The following is a 15831-nucleotide window of genomic DNA, read 5'->3' as shown; positions in this document are numbered from 1 at the left end:
AATAAAATAAAAATAACAAAGTATAAATAGAAGACACTAATATTAATATTCACCAATGTTATTATAATATATTAATATTGTGTTAGTAGAATATGAAAAGAAAAGAGAGAAAAATGCTTATTTTAAGCTGTTTTTGTGTACGAATGTACAATTACATTTCACTATTTATAGAAGTGAAGTTTCTACACTTTCAAACTTTTTTTAATGTAATCAGTTTTGAGAAAGTATGAACCCGCCCATAATAAATAGACATTTACAATGATTCTTATCACAACACTTAAGTAGTTTTAACACTATTTTAAATAGAATATAACTCTTAATTTATTTTCCTATTTAATTGGATCGAATTATTAAAAAATTGAAGTTGAAAATACCTTATTGTCGAGATTACTCAATTTTAGAGCATTATTAATCATGTGAATTAATTACTTATTCTTTTATTTTCATGTGGAAATTATTGTTAAAAGTTAAAACGCTTTGAGCATTATCCTAAGAATAATGTGTGAGATGATTGATTTAATTTGTATATAGATTTTTTATTGTATATTTTGGTGTTTGAGACTTTGTAATGTGTTAGTTGTGTTTCACAAAACTTGTAATTTATAGTTAGTTCTAGATGATAATGTCAAAAGGAATTAATCATGAATAAAAAAACTTTACTCTTCTATTTGAGACGGGACTAATACAAATTATCTATAAAAAAAGACAAAGTTAAGATTTGAATTCATTTTTTATATTAAAAATATTATTTATATATTAAAATTAATTATTATATATACGTATATAAATATATATATTGTTTAACTCATTTTTATTGATGCGTATTTTATATTTAAATATATATTATATAATAGTGATTAATTTTAGTGATTAAATTTTACCGTATATTTAAAATTTTTTTTAATAAATAAATACGTTTCAATTTGTTGAATTGTGACGTTATTGTGGGTCTGCTTGCAGCACAGACCAATAAGTCAATAACTAATGAAAGATTTCTTTTACATGGAGGTAGATATATTTTTTTTCTCAAGTATTAATCTGGTAATAATTATAATATTCTGACTTCATTTAAATTTTTAGTTAATGTTTTTTTAATCATTATGTGTTTACGCATTTAATTTTATTATTGGACCCTATTTTTAAATAAATTTAAAAATAATATGTATTATTAATTATTAATACAAAAATATCTAAAATATTTTATATAAATAAAAAATACATTAAGATATTTACTTGTATATTGATAAAAAATTATCAAGATATGAGTATAATTTATCGACAACATTCTTTATATTTTTTTATATATATCATATCTTTGTGTTTAACAAATATTTTAAATTAGTGAATTCATATTTTATGTGTCTATATGTCATAAACATATTTAAAATATGAAAAGAAATTGAAATAAACCGGCTAATTGGACCGAACCGAAATTGTCCGGTTTTCACTCACTGCCTCAAACAGTGTCGTTTTGGGGTTAAAAATAAAAAAAAAGAACAAAAAACAGGAATTTGAAGCCTCTGCTCATTCGCCAACTTCTTCCTGTCGCATCGCCAGCTCCAGTTCGTCGCCCATCTTCCGTGGTTGTCCGACGTACGTCGCCGCCGGCGTTCTTGCTCCCTTAACAAAATATATAAGATTCCTTTCGACTTTCACTCAGCTCTCTCGGTTCTATCTTCTCAGAACTCTGAACTTTGACCAACACAACCAAATGGGCTTCCTCCTTAACAAAACCACCATTGCTTCCCACTTCCGATCTCACTCCCAGGTTTCTCAAATCCCCTCTTTCTTTCTTTTCTTTTCTTTTTCATTAATATTTAATATAAAATATCATTTTCTTTCTGATTATGATTTTTCGTTTTCATTTTTGAGAGGGCAGAAAGCCCAAGATCTGCTTTCACTCTCGCGCCGTCAATACCATATCGAACCTGGACCTCGTGAAAAAGCGGTAAGCTTTTGACCCTCTGTTTTTCTGCTTATTCTATTTATGTTTGAAAATTGTACTGGTTTCAAATAATTGAGGTAATGTATTTCACTTATCTATAGTTACTTCGATTTACTCATTAATTGTTTCTTCTTTCTTTTCCCTCATTACTGAACGATGTTGATCAATGAAATGTTTTCTATTTACCCTCGAATGTTTCATTAATTGAATATATAGTAAGCTATTGGGCTGAATTAAAGCCAAGTGTGGAATGTTCTCCTGAATCCAATGGTTCAATGAATAAGGTTAGGGTTAGGGACTTAGGGTACTTGTATTGCTGCGCAATGCTCATGTATAAAACTAGGGTTTCGGTACCTCTTATCTAATCAATGGTTGAGATTTTATCACAAATTTAAAAATTTAATCATTTTAGTTAATAAAACCAGTGGCAACTTCTTGGACACACAATATAAGGGTATGAACCCCCAATTTGATAGGAGTACTGATGGAATCCCCATAAAAGTTTTATGACTATATTAGAGAATGCACTGATCTTTCTGATAACTTTATTTTCCTTGGTTTGGTAGTCGTCGTTTTTTATGATTTTTTTTTTAATTTTGTTTTTTAATGTTTGCTTATAGTTATGGCACTCAATTGTTGCAGCTCTTGGCTGAAGATGCAGCTTTGAAGCCATTTAAGTCATATAAGCAGAGTGTGAAGAAGCTCAAAAAGGTTGGCGATATTCTAACAATTGTTGTCGTTGCAGGTATGTCGTATTTTATTTTTTCTTTTTTCTTTTTCCTGTTTTTGTTTTGATTTGTGAGTGGAAGTAAAATAACACATTTTTTTCCTGATGTCCTTGATTTTGACTAATTGAACCATCATGGATGCTTTGTTCTCTCTTAAGGCTTAAAATGCATTGTCGATATGTTGAAAATTTTATGGTTGCTTATGAGCCTAGCTTTCACCCTGTATAGTGAGAAAAGGCTTTGTTGTTGTCATTTTTACGAGCTCTGCCAACTCCATATATCATTGTTATCGGAGTCCCACGTTATGAAATAGTTAATAGGCAGAATAAGAATAAAGGGAAGGGCAGAATTTGGGAGGGAAAGTCTGTTGCTGGGTGGTTGGGATACATAGCAGAACATAGGATTAGTTAGCTAGAGAATCATTTTTGTAGTTTTATTGTTTTATAGAGTTGAGGGATCTAACTCTCCTCATTGTATTTGATTCATCAGACACAAAATCTTAATTTCCAGGGTTCTTTAGCACCTTTCTGAGAATCCTCAAATTTGCATTCACATTTCGAAGTTAGAAGAGAAAAATATACTGATAGGACCAGTTGTAGCAGAATGATCAAGCTTTATTGATATACTGGGATGGCCAATTAGCTCTCCCTAGAAGGTTCTACACAGCTGGAACTACCAGCTCAGAGAGAGAGAGAGATCCTCTCCAATTTCTAACAGAATTCACACCAGAAAAACTATCCTCCCTAAACTACTATATCCTAGCTATTTATAACAACCTATCAGCCAGCTGGATATCCTAACAACTCCTAAAACACTTCTCCATGACCTCTACTTACCTCTCCTTTTGTAACACAGTCCAAACCTGTTAGTAGTAGGCGCCTCTCTATCAATACTCCCCTCTCGGACAACCACCTTGTCCTCAAGGTGGAGCTCCGGAAAGGTGGCCCGCAGTGTCGCTGCTCGCTCCCAGCTGTCCTCACAAGGAGATAGGCCTGCGCATCGCACCAAATACTCCAAGGCCCCATCCTCTGCGGTTCGCGATGCCACAATCTGGGATGGCTGCATCACCAGCTCACCGTCCTCAGCCAGCCCTGGTGGAAGCGTCTGTACCTGCTGCTGCGGCGGGACAGCCTTTTTTCAACTTGCTAACATGGAAGATCGGGTGAAGTCTGCACCCTTGAGGCATGGCTAACCTGTATGCCACTGCCCCTATCCTCTCAACCACTTCAAACGGTCCATAGTACCGAGGGCTTAGCTTTTCATTGACCCTCCGCGCCAGTGTCCGCATCCGATAAGGTTGCATTTTCAAATAAACCCACCCACCTGGCTTGAACTCGATATCCCTTCGATGTCTATCCGCTGCTTGTTTCATCCGCTGCTGAGCCTGCACCAAGTGCATCTTCAACTCTGCCAACACCGCATCCCTAGCTGCAGTCAATGCTGCCACCTCCTCGACATGTGATGGAAATGTCTCTCCCCGGAAAAGAATAGGTGCCGACACCCCATAAAGTGCTTGAAATGGAGTTGTTTGGGCTAAGGCATTGTAGGAGGTATTAAACCAAAACTCAGCCCATGGTAGCCACTCCAACCATTTCTTTGGGTAGCCCCCCGCAAAGCACCGCAAATAAGTCTCCAACCAGCGATTCACCACCTCGGTTTGGCCATCGGTTTGCAGATGAAATGTCGTGCTGTACTTCAATTTTGTCCCTGCTACTTGGAACAGTTCGGACCAAAACTTACTCATGAACACCCTATCCCTATCCGATATGATTGACTTGGGGAACCCATGCAGTTTAACTACCTCTTTAATAAAGGCTAGTGCCACCTCCTTGGCTGAAAATGGATGAGCTAAGGGGGATAAAGTGAGCATATTTAGTTAACTGATCGACCACTACTAGGATAGTGTCCATGCCTTTGGATTTTGGCAATGCCGCCACAAAATCCATTGTAACGTGCTCCCAAACTCGCTCCGGGACTGGTAGTGGCTGCAACAGCCCCGCTGGTTTCATCGCTGCATGCTTGTTTTGCTGGCAAGTGTGGCAGCCCGCAACATAATCCCTGATCCGTTGCCTCATGCCGCGCCAATGAACCGCTGCTGCCAGCTGCTTATAGGTTCGAAAGAAGCCTGAATGTCCACCCGCTCTGCTGTCATGGGACTCAGCCAGCAAAAGTGGGATCTGAGAAGAATTTGCAGGCAACACTGCTCTCCCTTGATAAAACAGCTGACCCTTGTGTAGGGAATACCCCAGATAGTCATTCCGCCCCTGCTGCAAGGCGACCACAATCTTTTGTAGCTCTTGGTCATGAGCCACCTCCTCTTCCACCGTTTCCTAGAGGTTCATATGTACTACTGAAATCGCCCTTGCCATCATTTGCCGTGACAACGCATCTGCTGCCTTATTCTCAAGGCCTGGCCGGTATCGGATCTCAAAATCCAAGCCTAACAATTTAGTGGTCCACTTCAAGTAAGTTGGGTCTATAAGTCGCTGGTCCGTGAGGAACTTCAGACTTCGCTGATCTGTGAGAACAATAAAATGGCGACCCAACAAGTAATGCCGCCACTTTTGGACAGCGAAGACAATGGCCATCAACTCCCTCTCATATGCAGATTTTTGTCGGGCCCTTGGATATAGTGCTTGGCTTAGGAATGCTATTGGTCTGCCTTGCTAGGACAGCACCGCACCCAACCCCTCACTCGATGCATCTGTTTCCAAAACAAAGTCTTGATTGAAATCCGGAACTGCTAGAGTCGGTAGGTCTGCCATCAGCCTCTTCAATCTCTCGAAAGCTTCCTGTGCCTTGTCATTCCATTCAAACGCATTTCGCTTTGTCAGCTCCGTTAACTGCTTGGCGATTACCCCATATCCTTGCACAAACCGCCTATAGTAGCCGGTAAGGCCCAAGAATCCCCGTAAAGCTCGCTGGTCCGTAGGCACCGGCCACTCTAGCATCGCTGTGGTTTTGTTAGGATCCGCCGAGACCCCTTGTGCCGAGATAATGTGGCCCAAGTACTCCACCGAGCTTATTGCGAATGTGCATTTCTTCTCATTCAACACCAGCTGGTTCTCCACTAAAATCTGGAAAACTTGTTGGAGATGAAGGGCATGGCTAGCCATATCCTAACTGTAGATGAGGATATCATAAAAAAAAACTAGGACAAATTTCCGCAAAAGAGGCTTAAGAATGCCATTCATCAAGGCTTGGAAGGAGCTAGGGGCGTTGGTCAAGCCAAAGGGCATGACTAGAAACTCATAATGGCCCTCATGAGTGCGGAAGGCGGTCTTGTGGATGTCTTGGTCCCTCATCCGAATTTGGTGGTACCCCAATTTTAAATCCAGCTTAGAGAAAACTGCAGCTCCCGCCAATTCATCGAGTAGCTCATCAATGACGGGAATAGGAAATTTATCCGGCACCGTAATACCATTTAACGCCCTATAATCGACACAGAATCTCCAGCTGCCGTCCTTTTTCTTCACCAACAATATCAGACTCGCATAGGGACTGGAGCTTGGCCGAATTATCCCTGAGGCCAGCACTTCACGTACCATTAGTTCAATTACTGCTTTCTGATGGTGCGGGTAACGATAAGGTCTTATATTCGGAACTGAAGCTCCTTCTATTAGTGGAATGGCATGATCATGGTAACGATGTGGTGGCAGCCCCGGTAATGCCTGAAACACCTTAGCATGAGACGCTAACACTGATTCGATTGCCTGCGGCACCTGTGATACCATAGCCGCTTGCAAAGTCATGGGCCACAGCTGGACCATAAATCCTTCTCCCCCTTGTTGAATGGACAAAACTGCAAATTGAAGGTGCATACCTCCATAGCACAGCTCCGGGTCCCCCTGCAATGTAACCATGTTGTCCCCATTCCAAAATCGAAGGCGTGATTTTTTGCAGTTTGCGAGAACGTCTCCCAACTTATCTAGCCACGCAAGCGGAAGATGAAGAAGTCTTCCTTGATTGCCACTTCCTTGAATTGGAGTGTGACACCCAAACACTTTCCCTGTCCCTCTGTATTGGTACTGTCCGCTACCCTGACCTGGAACTTAGGGGTGTTGTCAATTCTCAGGTCCAACTCGGTGATAATCTCTGGTGTCGCGAAGTTGTCCGAAGCTCCACAATCTATGAGAACGCGTACACGGCGGCCATTTACCTCTGCCCAGGCTTTGATTGACTTGTGATGTCCACTCAAGCTCATGAACTTGAGCTCCAATTGTCCCTGTTCCCCTGTTTCCGGAACTGCCTCATGCTGTAACCAATCCGCTTCAAAGTCTGGCTCCATGATTAAAAGCTTGAACTCTCTATTCTTGCAATTGTGATCTGCAGTGTATGGTTCGTCACAGAGGAAGCATTCCCCCTTGGCCCGCTTAGCTCTATATTCCTCGTTGCTGAGATGTCTCAATCCGCGCCGTCGCAAGGGGGTCTATCGTCGACTCCACGCTGTTGCTTGCTGCAGAGGTGGACGCTGTAGCGGGATGCACCGCTTTGGTGGCGGTTGAATTGGCAACGGCGAAGTTGGGAGCCAGTGATTTACCGCGTCCCGATGCCCCTCGCAATGCAGCATTGCGGTTTTCGACCTTCTGTGCCAGTTCCATTAACTCGTCCACTGACTGGTATGGGAACAATTTACATTCTTCTCCTACTTCTGGTTTCAGCCCATTCAAGAAGAGATCCATCAGCAATTCTGGTGCAATTCCACGGAGGGGCCGCGCGTGAAGCACGAACTGGTCAACATAGTCCCGCACTGAGTTCGTCTGTTTCAGCTTCAGCAGCACTTGATACGGGCTCTGTAGCCGTTCCAGTTGAAAATGCCGCAGCAGCGCCGCACTGAAAAACCGCCACTGCAGCACCGGCGCCGTCGCCTCCCACCACCTGAACCACGTGAATGCCCTTCCTTCCATTGCAAAGGTGGCGACCGTGAGCCATTCCTCCTCTGGCACTGTGCGTAGCAAGAAGAATTGCTCCATGCGTTCAACCCAAACCACCGCGTCGTCTCCGCGGAAGATCGGAAGTTCTAGCTTTCGCCATTGCTCCGGCTCCGGCGCGCCGCGGCTTCCGGCCGATGAGCCTGCGGCCAGGTGCGATCCCGGTGAACCACGCTCATTCCGATTAGGCACGCGATTTTCGAACGCATCTATTCAAGAATCGAAGCGCTGTAGCGTCTCCTGCATCGATCGGAACATCTCTTCCATGTGCGATTCAATCGTGTCAAATCGTGACTCCATTTTCCTCGATCTCGATTGCACCATTCAGCGTCCGGATCCTCAAGCTCTTGATACCAGTTGATAGGACCAGTTGTAGCAGAATGATCAAGCTTTATTGATATACCGGGATGGCCAATTAGCTCTCCCTAGAAGGTTCTACACAGCTGGAACTACCAGCTCAGAGAGAGAGAGAGATCCTCTCCAATTTCTAACAGAATTCACAACAGAAAAACTATCCTCCCTAAACTACTATATCCTAGCTATTTATAACAACCTATCAGCCAGCTAGATATCCTAACAACTCCTAAAACACTTCTACATGACCTCTATTTATCTCTCCTTTTGTAACACAGTCCAAATCTGTTAGTAGTAGGCGCCTCTCTATCATATACTATCAAGGAATGTCCAATAAATAATGCCACTAAAATTTAGATGTTATTCTATTTTTCCTTGTGGTCTGGGGCATTTCCATATAGTCATTTCTCTGAGGTCTGTTTGTTATTAAGATGGTAGGTCTTACTCACTATGCAATATGTGTGTGTTTCTACATTCTTCGATTCTTATAATCTTTGATAATAACAACAGTCACTTAGCTTTTTCATACTAGAAATGTTCAGCTATCTTAGCATCTCTTATCTAGTCTTTGAAGTCTAGTTAACTTTATTTGAACTTGTGAAGTTGCATCTCTCTGGCCTTTAAGACCTATTCTTATAGTTACTTGAGACAAAACCTCCAGCAGCATTTTTCTGGTTGTTAAGATGCTTCGAAAGCCAAAGATTTTGAAAATATTTAGCTTGTAGTTGAATCTCTTAAATTGTTTAGTTTCAAATTCATGAATACCTTTTATGATGTCTTTGAAATAATTTCTCAAGTAGATATCAGATAATATCATTAATGACAATCCAAATTCCGTTGAATTTTTTCCCCTCATATAGTTGAATCTCTTAAATTGTTTAGTTTCAAATTCATGAATACCTTTTGTGATGTCTTTGAAATATTTTCTCAAGTAGATATCAGATAATATCGTTAGTGACAATCCAAATTCCGTTGAATTTCTTCCCCTCATACCGACATATTTTCGATGTCTTGCATTCTTTTTATGATGTTTCAGGATGCTGCTATGAAATATATGTCAAGGCAGCTATGAGAGAAGCAGCTCGGAAACAGTAACATTCCAGAATTGCAGAATGAAGTGAATATTGTTGGACGCTAGCTTCTGTTCCATTTTAATGTTTTTCTATGGTAATAACAACTTGGGTTATATTCCTGGCCGTGTTGAAATAAGCAGAAATGTATTTGAACCCAAAATGCTTGTGCATCAATAGTAGTTTCTTCATCGTTCAAGATTTAAAACTTTCTGATGAACTTGAATTTAATGTATCTAAAGTCGAGAGTCTCGACATAGGGATAGTTAAGAATGTTGAATAGTGGCAAGCACAAAATTGTTCTTAGAATGTGTTTTGATGGAGTAATTAAGAGAGATTAGTTTTAAAGAGTATTTAAGGGTTTGTTTGGTTTGTGTTTTTATTTTTTATTTTTATTTTTAATATTTTTTATTTTCTACTTTTTGAATTTAATCTTTCCGCGCTTGGAGGTAAATGGAGGTATAGAGGATGTATTTTCTGCAAACTGCAATGCCATTTGGGAAAGATGAGTCTAGGGTAGAAGACACTGGGAGGTGAAGATGATAATTCTTTTGGGTTTATGACATGTGATATTAGTGAAAACATATCTAGTTTAGTTTATTTCTAATTAGATGACATTTTCTATACTTCAAATTCAACCAATCTATTTCTACTAATTTAGTTCCTACTTAAAGAGAAATTCAACTCGTTAGGATATTTTTTTTATTTCATCCATTTGGTTCGGTAAGAAAAACTTTACTTTTTTTTTTTTGGGTCATATTTTAGACCATCTTAGAATTATTTAGACATAATATAAATGCACATTTGGTGTAGTGGAATAGTTTTCCTCTTTTTCAGTAGGACTTTTTCGATCATATTCTCTTAAAATGGATCCTAAGATAAAGTAGACATCTCTAAGAATTTGTAACGGTAGAACTTGATTTAATTAGAGAATAGTAACATTCATGGATATTGGATACCCGTCAAACTTTACTATACACAATCATGGCCGAAGCAAACACTTGTATGATTTCGTAGGCAGAGTTTAGATTCTGTTACCGACACAAAAGTAATAAACAGTGGTATTTGTAAATAGAGATACAAATTTCTTTCTGTTTTACAACAAAGACAGAATGTCTATTTCTATTTCTTTATTTGTATCTCTTTTCCTTTGTACTAAATTATTTCTAGCATCCCTGAAGCAGAATTTTACCATATATATAATATATATCATGTAGTTCTTTTTTTTCCCTTATACTAATTGCTCAACTGGCTGTTGTTATTTTTAGCTCTTGTAAATAAACTTTACTTTATTGCGTTGAACTCTTTCTTTCAAAAAAAATTGCTCAACTGTCCTCACACCTTATTATGTGGGGCAAAATGAAAGGCACATATCAGCTGGCAACTTCTGAAATACTTTGTAAAGAGGGTTGCCAAAATCTTGTCTTAGCTGTGGCACTGGCACCACCACCATTATTATTATTACTTGAGATTGTTGTCCTGGGTCCATGTATTTTAGGTTCTGTACCCTGAAAACAATAAATATAACTGAAGTTTATTAGTTTATATATCATGTCTAATTTCTTGCAATAATTTTTCACTACCAATATTTGTTTGATTTTTGTCATCTACGATTTTTTATGTAGATGTCTCATTCCAATGTGAAGGGAAGATTATTACTAAGAACATATCAATTACCCTGAAGAAACTAATAAATCAAGCCTTAATAGTATATATCCGTACATAGCATTCATAACATTTGAATAAAATCAAAATTTAACACTAAAAAAATTTTAGTTCCAATAACACTCCAAAATAATGAATGTAATTCTTTTGTAGAACATGATAATGCCATTCCTATTTTGATAGTCACTCTTTTTTTCTACGAATTCATACAAAGATACAATAAAAAAAAATCATATAAAGAGTGATTAAAAAATGAGAATAAAACCGTCATTTCCCTTCTTTCATTTAGGACAATTTTATTGGACATTATACTTTTTTTTTAGGGTGCGACGATATTCCTTTTGAATAAATTTGAATCACTGTTTATAAAAAGTGATTCTTCTTCATACTTGAAAGGTTGATTGGCATGAATATGCAGAAAAAAATTACATCAAGCACCAAACTAATATTACTTGAAAGTTAAGAATTAAAAGAACAATGATAAAAGGAAGAAAAAAAAATATATAATTTTTGGTTGAGAGTTTGAGACTTACCTGAATGTCTTCCGGGTCAAACATTCTTGCTGCTTTCTCCATTTCCAACCTATTCTTTTTCCTAACACAACCTAATTTCTGGGCTGATTCAGACTTGTTTTTCTTCTTTGTGTGCTTCCTTTCTCTTAGCCCCTTCATAACCTCTGCATCCAACAAGCACTTAGTGCATCAAATTTGGAATAAGCATAGTAAGGACTTTAAAAAGAAATTCTGAAATTAAAATCACTAGCATTAAACAACTAAAATAACTAATATTTATCATGGATATCTTAGACATTTTCATACAAATTCTCCCAAATACCAAATGAAACAAAAAATAATATGATCCTAAACTTAGAATGGACATTAAAGAATAAATAATTTCTCTGAGGAAGACTTAATATTTATCATAAAAAAATTTTATAAGCGGTTCAAATGGGATTAGTTGTGTTAGAAAGGGTAGGAGAGAACAGTAAAAAAAAGATTTGTCTATATTCGAATTGTATATAATAATACAATATAGAACGATATTTATAGGTGCTAAGAGAATCGAAATAATAAAAAAGTAATATCTTATAACAAATATTCATGCTAAATAATTCTAATCAATGCTAATTAATCTTAATATATTCTAACAAGTTGCAAAATTCAATAATGAAAAAATTGAGAAGAGGAATAGCATCTAACCTTGAGTAGTAACAAGCCTATAAACATTGCCAAGAAGGAGCATATCTGTGGGCTTGAGAAGCTTGATGCAAGTTACACGAATTTGGTTGTTATTATTATTGTGAACATTTTTGTTGTTGTTGTTGCTACTCTTGTCAGTGACCTTGGTTGTTGTTGTTGTTGCACACAAGGTGGTGGAGACAACAAGGGCAACATAATGACCAGGGTTTGTTTTCATAACATGAGTGGCACTAACAGAAGAATAAAACCTTTCTATTTTCCCACTTTGGTGTTGTATCACTAGTGTTGCTTTATCAATGGCTTGGCAATTCCCCATTAATGAAAAAGAAGTTATACCAAGAAGAGGAAAATGCACTAGGCCTATTAGGTTCAACTCAACTGGATTGTTGAATACAAGACACTTATTGGAAGGACTATTTATATTTGCATCTGCAAGTTAAGGCAATAGTTAATGAAATATGTTTCATATACATCTTCTTTTTTCAAATATTATTTAGTATTCTTAGTTTTATTATTATTATTTTTATTTAATATGAGTCACTTTCGGAAAGGAATATGCATTTGAGAACAATATTAACTTCAAATTATATTTAAAGTTTTTAATTAATTTAGCATTAAATTTTTTTAATCTTTGATATATGATTAAATGTAAGATTTATTAGTTAAAAATATCAAAGTACACTTGTTAAAGAGATACGAATAGCAAAAATTCTAAAAAACTTTTATGTATTTAATGTATTTTCAATAAGAGAATCTACTAAGTGAATTGTTAAATAAAATTCTAGGGTGCATGTTAAGATGAAAAGAAAAAATGGTGAAGAGATGAAGATTCTCTTTCATAAATAATTAGATACTTATTTTAAAAAATGTATCATTTTATTTTTATTAATTTTAAAAAATAGATTATACACTCATTTTCATTCTCTCTACACAATTTTTTTTTTTTTATCATAGAATTGTCCAAAATTTAGAACATCTCTAGTGCTCACTTTAAGTTTAATTTCATTTTAGATCATACAAAAATCACATCAGCATTTGTCAAATCGTGTATCGTAAATATTGATTTAAGACTAAATGTAAAATTTATCATTTTAATATTTAGTTTCAATTTATTTTAAACTTTATACAAAGAGATAAAATTTAATTAGTTCTTCATCAAAATGAAATTATCTGTAAAAATTTTATCAATAATCTTTAACGTAAAATAAAAATTAAAATAATTTCACTTTATATATATATCAAATTTAAAACTCCAAAAATATTTTATTAGAATCGTTCTTAAAATTTCCTATTGCTAACACAATAAACTAGTGAAATCCATATCATTTTATAATAATTTTTATGTAAAAATTGTTACTGTTTTATTTTATATATACGTCATATTTAAAATTTCAAAAACACTATTGAATTTGTTGTTCTTAATTTTTCCCACAGCTAACAAGGATTGACGTGGCAGTAAGTGATTGGATGGAGAAATTAATAATTTCAATTCGTTTTTTTAAATGATGTTCTCAAGTGTGTGGCAACATAGTTGAATTACACTTTCTGTCCCTCACTAACTCAATTACTCAATACAATTCCCTCAAGCATTGGGTAAATGGCATTCATACCTCATATTCACGTGCTACTACATGGATTTGATCACCCCAACTACCTCACACCTCTCTATGGACAAAAAATTTAAGATGACCAACATATCATTTTTCTATGACAAAGACTAGATAAATTGTAAGATTGGTCAAATAGGTTAGTTAGTAACTTAATGTCTTAATTAACTGGTGTTTTAAGTTTAAAACTTAAAATTGAAAGAACAAAATTCAAAGAAAACTTTAATATAAAATTTACTCGAATTTCAGTTTTTTTTTTTTTTTTTTTTTTTTTTTTTTTTTTTTTTTTAAGGTTCTGAAAAGATAATCTCCTATGTGAAGTTCTTTTGCTCTCCCCTACTTCAAAATATTTCAATGAATATTTATTGGGTAATATTACAACTTGATCTTTAATTTTTTAAAATATTAGTCAACTTTGTTTATTATAAAATAAAAAAAATACTATGTACATACTAAAAATTAACTACCAAAGTAGATATTATATATTTATATATGAATATATGTATTATTTAAATTATTTTTAATGTGTATTTATATTTCAATATATATTTTATATAAATGACTGATTTAGTAGTTAATTTTTAGTGTACATCTAGTATGATTATTGTAATAAAATAAAAAGATTAATTAATCCTTAATATTCTTTTAAGCGTAACAAAATAATCTTTTTTTCTAAAAAGTTATATGGTAGAATCATTAAATTTTTTGAAATTTTAAAATAAGATATTAAACTTTTATTTTATTTTTTTAGAGATTAATTTGTCAAATCATATTTTAAAAGATTAAGGAATAATTTGTCAATTTTTTCTTAGAAACTAATTTATTCAAAACAAAAATTGTGAGAAACCAATTTAAGTATATTAATCATATTTACCTTATGACTTTTAGTTTTTATTTTCTTATGTCCATCCCGGTATCATGAATTATCCCCTTTCATTAATTACTACAAAAAAATTGATAGATAGCGGCGATTTTTTTGACACGGCTGCTATTTGTCGATATTGTGGCAGTCATGGCAGCAGCACCAATGATGGTTATTTTAAAGAAAGGTTGCAAAACCAAATGAAAGAAAGAAGATAGCTAATTATTTTCCATTTCTTTATAAATTATAATATAGCGACTCTCGCAGTATTGGGCATGCAAATTTTGACTTAAGTGGTCCTTTTTATGACATGTTAATTTTTGAATTAAATCATATGGTTTGTCATCAATTATTGCTTGTTGCTTTTGGTCTGAAGGAGGGTGCAACAGAGTGGTCAAAAGAGGCATAATGGGTGGTACTAGTAGTGAGTTTCATCATCACCATGTTTGACAACCACGAGCACCATGCACTGCCCCAATGATTATCACCAAATCTTGAATTGCATGAGAATCTCATCCATCACTCCTGTTCCTACTTGTCAGAATATTTTCCAACTTCTTTCATAATAATGCCTCGAATCCGAATATGCATGCTACAAGAACATCATTGCACGTTACGCAATTTAAGAATAACAAATTTAGTCATTAATCAACTCTTCGTATTAAAAATGCATATTGAAATATAGAATGACTAAATAGTTAAATGTATAATCAAATTTTACAAATAATATAGTCAAACGTTTGTGTTTGCAGGGGATTTTAATGTCATATTCAGCCAAGAAGAAAAGGAAGGAGGAGCCTAAAATCAATAGCATCCATAACCACTTTCTCAAATTTCATAAACCGAAACAACCTTATTGATTTGGGAATGGTTGGCAACTCTTTCACTTGGACAAACCGAAGGAGAGGAGCTGCGCTAATAACAGAGAGGTTGGATAGAGTGCTGACTAACCAGGGATGGTCTGATTTCTACCCGTCTGCCTCAGTACAAAAAATGGCTCAGACCATTATATTCGCCTTTAATGCTAGATTCCATCCCCCAAATTGAGCGATCTAAGCGCCGCTTCAAGTTCCAAGAATGGTGGTGTGAAGGTTCTCCTGTGTATTGCCTCGCTTAGAAGCTAAACTGGTTAAATGGCAATAATAGAACAAAACTAATTTCCGTAAGAAAATTGATGACCTCCTCAAGAAACTCGAGGAACTCAGGTCACCATGTATTAACGAGGGAATGGAAATCACCATTTTGGAGAGTCAACTGTCAACTAGAGGACACATATTGTAAAGAGGAAAGCTATTGATAAAAAACGTCACTTATTAAGTGATTAAAGGCTGGTGATCAGAACACTAAATTCTTTCATAAGAGTTTTTAGTCTCAAAATCGCAGAAATAAAATATGGAAGCTAATAGATTAGACCAGACCGGTGTTATTAAAAGAGGTAAAATGGGATGCCTTCTCCATCCATCCTTTGAG

The 15831-nt window shown here is 35.7% G+C and overlaps 2 protein-coding genes across 2 annotated transcripts; one reads left to right on the top strand and one right to left on the bottom strand.

The window, feature by feature from the left end:
- The first annotated feature begins 1512 nt into the window (after positions 1–1512).
- LOC130978947 (succinate dehydrogenase subunit 7B, mitochondrial-like) lies at positions 1513–9381 on the top strand. The gene is made up of 4 exons (XM_057902282.1): positions 1513–1768; positions 1880–1948; positions 2588–2690; positions 8995–9381. Exons 1-4 carry the CDS (start codon positions 1712–1714, stop codon positions 9051–9053), a joined length of 288 nt encoding a protein of 95 aa, XP_057758265.1. The 5' UTR covers positions 1513–1711; the 3' UTR covers positions 9054–9381.
- Positions 9382–10029: 648 nt separating this feature from the next.
- Positions 10030–12260, bottom strand: LOC130983144 (uncharacterized). Its single transcript, XM_057907329.1, has 3 exons — positions 11893–12260; positions 11227–11369; positions 10030–10536 (listed from the first exon to the last, which is right to left on the bottom strand). The coding sequence occupies exons 1-3, from the start codon at positions 12206–12208 to the stop codon at positions 10402–10404; spliced, it is 594 nt and encodes a 197-aa protein (XP_057763312.1). The 5' UTR covers positions 12209–12260; the 3' UTR covers positions 10030–10401.
- Positions 12261–15831: the final 3571 nt, after the last annotated feature.

The sequence above is a fragment of the Arachis stenosperma genome, chromosome 5 (assembly GCF_014773155.1).
Source record: "Arachis stenosperma cultivar V10309 chromosome 5, arast.V10309.gnm1.PFL2, whole genome shotgun sequence".
Lineage (NCBI taxonomy): Eukaryota > Viridiplantae > Streptophyta > Magnoliopsida > Fabales > Fabaceae > Arachis > Arachis stenosperma.
Note: the sequence above shows the minus strand (reverse complement) of the source record. Positions and strands in the feature narration are given on the sequence as shown.